We start from the raw sequence: 7,281 nt of genomic DNA on the forward strand, positions 1-7,281 counted from the left end.
TTTCCGTGTCAAATTAAAACATTAACGGTACCAAGTTAATGCATAGACCAAGTTTGTCGTATAAATAACAAATAATGTTCGTTGTATTGCGTACTTATAAATGTCTCTTAACGTTATTGCATTAGTGTCAGATGTTTGTGTATGCGATGAGTGCCTACCTATATTATATTGATTCAAAGTCAAATTGTATAGACTATATATTATTATATACAATACATATCTAGCCTCTAAGGTTTGGAGTGACGGTGGTAAATAAACGTAAAGAAAAATTCAGCGATTATGTCTTAAAATAGTTTACTTATATAACAATATATAGTTATTAAATTAATTATTTATGTCGCTTAAAACAAAATATAATATATTAATCTTAATAATAAATAACATTGGTCGGATATCCTACTGGTTTGCAATTCCAGTTTTAGGTGATGCGTTTCATAATATTATTAAAAATAAAAACTTATTACACCTACAATATAGTAAGAAATACTACAGTCCTACAACACAGAGAAGAACTTAAGGTAAGTCAAAGAGAAATATGATTTTATTGGGAGGGTTTATTTGCGGCTGGGCGGGAACAGCTGGTCATAAGGAACCTCCAGGAACACTTGGTTGAGAATGGGTCTTGTGATCTTCTCGAAACCCTCTTCGGCGTACGGCATCATGATTTGGAATATCACTCGCCAAAATTGGTTAGCGAAGGTTAACGCCATTTGGCCTAGAATATTGATAATAACACCACGTATTATAATTTATGATTGGCTTTCTCTTCGCAATATTCAATCGTATTTCTGGTGTATATAGTACTCACTCAATTCGGGACTACCATTAATCATGTTGGTCGCGTATATTTTCATGTCTCCAATGTCTAATTTCATGCCAACGTCCTTGATACGCATGTAGCGTTGTCCGTCCAACTCAACGGCATTGCCTTTCAACATCCACGAACCGGTCACATCATCTACGCACAAAAATGGAATTCAATGTTTTATTTTTATTATTTATTCAAATTTTTATTGACTGGTTTTTGAGCGATTTTGTACTTACAAGACGTCACGTTGAATACGCCTTTGCCCATGATTGGCATCTGGCCAATTCTTCCCTCGCCCTTGAATTTTCCGTTTGATATCACTTTTGGCATGTAAAAGTCGACTTCTAATTCCAACTGTTCTGGGTCTTCCACGACAGATCTAAAAAACAATATTTTCAATAAATTATTTATCATGCACTAAAGTGAAACGTATTTTCTTTATTCGCTGAATCGTTGGCTTTTAAATTACCTATTGAATATCAGACGTCAGTTATGAAATAACTTAATTTTCAAATTAACTTTAATCAGTAGAAAAATACAACGATTGATTATCTATTTAAATTCTAACTACCTGACATCGACGATTTTTATAGATCCCAAACCATGGTTGTAAACATCTTTGAATAGAGATTTTCCTTCGATTTGTGTAGACTCGAAATGCATAAGATATTCATTTAAATAGAATGGGTCCAAAGATGTGATGTTCAACTGTGGAATGCCCTCTGAAAATTGTTTGACCAATAGAGTTATTAGTTTTTGAACCGTTGTAGTATAAAAATATAATAATATTAACCTTTGCTAAATTTCGGGATCAAGTATTGAAGGGTTTTCTTTAGACAACCACTGAAGTCCTTATCATTTCTTTTGCATGGATCTGTGTAAGTTGCTACAAAAAACAATACAAATTATATAATAATTAATATTTACATAATGAATTATGATGTACATAAATGAGTTATATAAAATGTTTTTATTTCGTGTGCACACATTTTGTTTTTATCGAATACCCATAGTTAAACGTCTTAAAATTAGTTAAATTTAAAACTGCTAATTTATTTTTTTCATAAAAATATAAAATGTTTATTATGTATCTTGCAAATCCATGGCTAAACCTTTTTGTCCTAAATTACTATTATTATTTTATTATCTCATTGGATGATGCGTGTTGCGTGTATAATGTTATGATGATGTTTTGATTAGGTACACATTTATGTTATTACTATATTATGTACTTATATACATTGTATAGTAGTTGACCTTCAGGTAAACTTTATGCGTAGTACGTATATACGTATTTACGTTTATATATGTAGGTACTATGTAGACGCCATACCAAGTCCTAACTAATCGAGTCTTGAGAGGACGTACCTACACATAATAATTAATTATGCTTCAGGGCCATATGCATTTGAACAAGATAAAAAAAAAAATAAGCAAATTCGAATTTGTTATTATTTATTTAATGTCTAGTAAGTTTCCTTCGTATAGGATATGAAATTAATATTTGTTTTCAATTTGAATTTAACGTGGTTGCTGCAGCATACCTACGTCTGTTTTTTAGGCAAATTATTTTCTTTCAACTAAAAGAAAACAATATAATATAATAGACTTGAGCTTTCGCGTATTTATACTTTATTGTATATAGTAAACAACTTTTACTCAAAATTCACTTTCAAATTGTATGGGTTGAGTAGGTATATAATAATATATATCTATATTACATATACATTATAGACTACCACAGTTGTACCGCTTTGTGTGTCAGCTATACCTACCAGCTACCTACTTAAACGTTTTTTTGTACTCGTTTTATATTCTGTTCTTTTGATCATGTCTATAACCTGCGGTCAATGATCCGGTCCTGCGAAATATATACCTATAATGAAAGTGTAACGCTACCTACTGCGTATATATATAAATACGACAACGACGGTGAAACCGTTAATTTTTTTTTATTTGTACGTCCTATTATGATATATTATTACTATGGAAACTCTTAATAAATATATATTTTATATACACAGTGTACAATGTACATTGTATGTATATATTATGTGTATAATATATGTAATATCGGTGAATGTGAAATTTCCCCTGCAATGACAACAATCAATGCGTGTAAATTAGTTTTTGTATATAGATTGATACGCGGTATTATGGCTTGCATTTTTTTCATTGCATCTGCATGCAATTTTACATTTTCATTGTCATTTGTAGAGAAAATCCAACAAACTCTCTCCAGATTATAATTTTCAAAATGCGATAATACTTGTGGGTAAAACGCAAGGAAAATGACGGATGCGATTACCAATTTATTGCCACAGCTGCGTGCCAATTATTGTTGGACGATATGCATCTCAAACGAGCATAATTAAGTTATGTTTTTAATCATAAAACGTTATGATAAGCTAAATACAATACTGCGATATTCCCAGGTAGTCTACAGGTAACATACAAATTGGTTCAGATGAACTTTCATTTTAATGATTTAACTTTGAGGAAATTAACTAGACTTAGGAGTGTCTATAATACCTATAAAACCTGGCACCTATAGGCATGGTTAATATTTATGTGTATTGTGTGTAGCTGAAGTACATTTATATACAAGAATAAGCATAAACTATACGTATTGCGTAATAAAATTCTGAACTATGTTTCCCGTCAAACGATTTGGCATTTCAGCAATCAGTGGTTCGTTCTCGAGTAGTTGGACATTTTGTCCACATTTATGCTTAAAAGATGTATGGTGAAAAATAACGCAGTCATCATATATTTATATAATTACCTATATGAACCAATTTGAACAGTTGTAAGTATATATAGTATATGGATAAGTATATTTTTATCGGAAATCAATATTCGTACGTCTTATTTTGCCCGGAAATTCTGTATTTCCCGTTTTAATAATCCAATATATTATAGCCAATTATAAACAAGTTATAGCATATAATAGGTACAATTATATATTCATAATGATAATTCATAATCATTTTAGCCTAGAATTATTTATATTTATAAAAACTAATGCCCCAAAACATTAAATGTTTATGCAAGTATATAACTATGTCAAGTACACAAATTAAAAAACTGGATATTTTAAATTTGAATAATTTGAGTTTTATAAAAAATACCTATTGCCATTACATAAATATTCAATCAATAGTTTAGTCATATAGTTTATAGGTACCTAATATAAATTATTTAAGTATTTATACGGTCGAAATTTTGAATTAATTCAAATACCTATTTTGTTATGATATCAATTATTGCTGTCCGCTTAAATAATAAATAATTATCATATTAGTATAATTACCTTATAAAATATTATTTATTATAAGCACTAAGCAGGTTAGGTATATAAATTATAATAGTACCTATATTGTAATTTATATTTATAAAGCATAAAAAAAAGAAAAAACTAAATTTAATTAAAATTTATAATCAAAACTAACCAAATCCCCGAGTAAAGTGTTGTCATTGGGTATATAATATATATATATATATCTGCATACAGGCTTATTGTAATAAATAAATTACAGATTGTTTGTTTTTAAAGTAAAGTTTAAAAAATATTTATATATATATTTGTATATTATAATGTATCATTCATTTACCTTGACATCGATACTTTTAAATGGAAACATAAATTATTTGAAACTAATAATTTTGACTTAAGCTGTATATTTATTCTACTGCAACTCAATGTACATCATATGTTTTATTTCAAATTGCATAATTTATGATACATGCCATTATACTCATTCAATTAAGCTAGTATTATGTGAAAACTATTTAGTAAAGAAGATTATAAATTATAATCTTTTTACTACTTCTACTTCGTACCTCACAACTTCACAACGAGTAACAACCTAATAATGTAAAGATAAATATAACCTAATTTTGTGGTTCAGAGTATGATTTTTCTGATAGTTTATACCAATATTATTACCTATTGGTTGTAGAAATACAAAAATAGGAAACAGGAGAATAATAATTTTATAATAAATAATATATTTTATATTATGTAAGTATAGCTTGGATAAACTTTAATAGTCGAATATTTTAAATAATTTCCAGATGATAACAATTTTTGAAAACAAATAAAACCGCTTCTAAGAAAATTTGAGTGATTGTTATACAATATTTTAGGTATATTATGTAGTGGTTGAATCGTTAACTTCGTAGTTGACTAAGCTCAAATTCTAAAAGAACAACGCGGTATAAATTAATATATAACTACGGTTACGTGTGTTCACAAAGTATAGTATTACGAATACAGATTCCTACTTCCGCACTCTGGGTGTAGGCACATTAAGGTAGTGGTCTTTCGTATAACTATTTAGAGACCGTGTACACCACACGTAACGGCGTATTATATAACATTATTACATGTATTTGGTTGTACATAATTATGTTGTTGAAAACTTGAAAGGCGAAAAAACAAAAGAAGAACATTAAGTCCATGTCACCAGCACATAATAATTGTTAATTTATTATGTTATTATTCATTTATTTATTTATAATATGTAGCCTTGTAAATATCAACGGGGTTCTGCCGGTTCTGCACTTTTACAAAATATCTCATAGTAAAAGAATATATACCTACAGACTAATGACAACAATTACTGTAACTGTAATCTAAAAATAAATCTATTAAAATTAATATTAGAAGTTATATATAAATAACGATAGATAAACTTATAAAAGGGAAAATTAATAAAAAAAAACAGAGCATTACCTATATGTTAATACCCATACAAATAAGTGCAGATGTATGGATGGCTCGGGCACACACATATTATGAAACTTTTAAATCAAAAAATATCTTAACAAAGTATTAAATTGTATTTGTTTTTGAATATAAGTAGGTAGGTATATAGTATAATAGTATATTTGATGTTTTATTTTCTATAAAAATGCCATTTAATCCTAAGTAGGCAATAAAAAGTTATTTAAGTTCTTAAAATCGTGGGGAAACGCAAAAAATCAAACATCAACAAAGTTCAAACTTTACAAAATATTTCACTAAGAGAATTAATTAACACCCTTCCATATCTATATCTGGCTCTCTAACCATACAATACATTTCGATCTCAAATTGAAATCCATCCATGAAGAAGCTAATCTACGAGTATTTTACAAAAGTTCCTGCAATGGTCTATATAATGATCTATATAATCGTCCACTCTAATCCACTTGTCAAAAAGCTCACAGCAGTCCCCACAATTACGGTAATCCTACAAGACCTAAAGTAAATGGTATCGTCATCATGACCTGCTAGATGCATAATACCATTAATGCCAATATTACAAAATATTATATATACTCAAATCAAAACAAACAATCTGTGCATGTCATTAATGGGGGTAAACAGTTTTCGTTAATGGCTTTTCAACGTTTATACATAACTATTTATATACCTATAATACATATGTAATTTTTTTTCTCGTAGTATTACATATACTTTTTGTGTCCTTATAAAATTGTAGCCTGTAAGTATAATTAAAAAAAAAAACTGAAAATAATGTAATTTTGCTCAATCTTCCTGAAGACACAATTTAATACTTGCAACTTATAATATGGTATGGTCACGCCGATGTTTAAACTACAATATACCAGCTATTATACAATACGTCAATACATTATACATAGACTCAAATATTCAATAATAAATATATTATACGATTGTATAATGTGTATGTAAGTGTGTTCAAAATGAGTACTTACGCAATTCGACGCCGCCCGACCTAATGATGGCCGCCCTGGCGACCGCGGAAAACGCGGCCAGTAAAAGTATGACTGCGTTGCGCATATTGTTGCTGTGCTCGTCGTTACAGGTGGTTACAATTTACTCGGTGTGTGTTGCGCGCGGACGACTGTCGAGCAATACGCGATCCGTCAGGCTCCTATTCCGCTTTATAGACGAGCCTCGAGTTGTTGGAGGGAAAGTGTACACAAAATATATTAATTTCATCGAGTCGTACGGAAGGAGCGGGCCAATCCGCTGCGTCTTCGTCGTCGGATATAGTTTATAATATATTAAAATATGTAATACGTACCTAGGATCGTAATTTTCGGTTATCGCGACTGTACCTATATACATACGATTTTCCGGTAAACTCAATTTTGTTATTTCGATTGACGATTAGTCAATCAACTAACATACTTTGTAATAATATTATCTTAAGACAATTTTTAAACTACAAGACAATATAATATAAGTAGGTACGTAGGTTTGCCCCACCAAACTTTTAAAGCTTAGATCATACAAAAGTAATGTAAGTGTACAGTATAGTGTATACTGACAGCCAACTATAGCCAATTACCTGGAACGCGCATTTTCACCTCAATAATATGGGATTTACCTTGAAAAGAAAAATTTCTGTGACTTTTCCATAGAGTAAGCATAGTATTATATCGAAGAGACCTGCAGTATAGGTGGGTCACAGATCCAAATTAATTATACATACGAG

The 7,281-nt window shown here is 29.7% G+C and overlaps 1 protein-coding gene across 1 annotated transcript; it reads right to left on the reverse strand.

The window, feature by feature from the left end:
* Positions 1-277: 277 nt before the first annotated feature.
* LOC132950697 (protein takeout-like) lies at positions 278-6,713 on the reverse strand. The gene is made up of 6 exons (XM_061022235.1): positions 6,536-6,713; positions 1,602-1,694; positions 1,380-1,530; positions 1,045-1,187; positions 809-958; positions 278-715 (listed from the first exon to the last, which is right to left on the reverse strand). The coding sequence occupies exons 1-6, from the start codon at positions 6,618-6,620 to the stop codon at positions 555-557; spliced, it is 783 nt and encodes a 260-aa protein (XP_060878218.1). The 5' UTR covers positions 6,621-6,713; the 3' UTR covers positions 278-554.
* Positions 6,714-7,281: the final 568 nt, after the last annotated feature.

Source organism: Metopolophium dirhodum, chromosome 8 (assembly GCF_019925205.1).
Source record: "Metopolophium dirhodum isolate CAU chromosome 8, ASM1992520v1, whole genome shotgun sequence".
Classification (NCBI taxonomy): domain Eukaryota; kingdom Metazoa; phylum Arthropoda; class Insecta; order Hemiptera; family Aphididae; genus Metopolophium; species Metopolophium dirhodum.

Excerpts from the sequence above, each read along its gene's own strand:
- LOC132950697 (XM_061022235.1), bottom strand. The coding sequence starts at position 6,620 with ATGCGCAACGCAGTCATACTTTTACTGGCCGCGTTTTCCGCGGTCGCC. Across the intron at positions 1,531-1,601 it reads GATCCCGAAATTTAGCAAAG|AGGGCATTCCACAGTTGAAC; the intron begins GTTAATATTATT and ends AACAATTTTCAG. Across the intron at positions 959-1,044 it reads CGTATTCAACGTGACGTCTT|ATGATGTGACCGGTTCGTGG; the intron begins GTAAGTACAAAA and ends TTTTGTGCGTAG.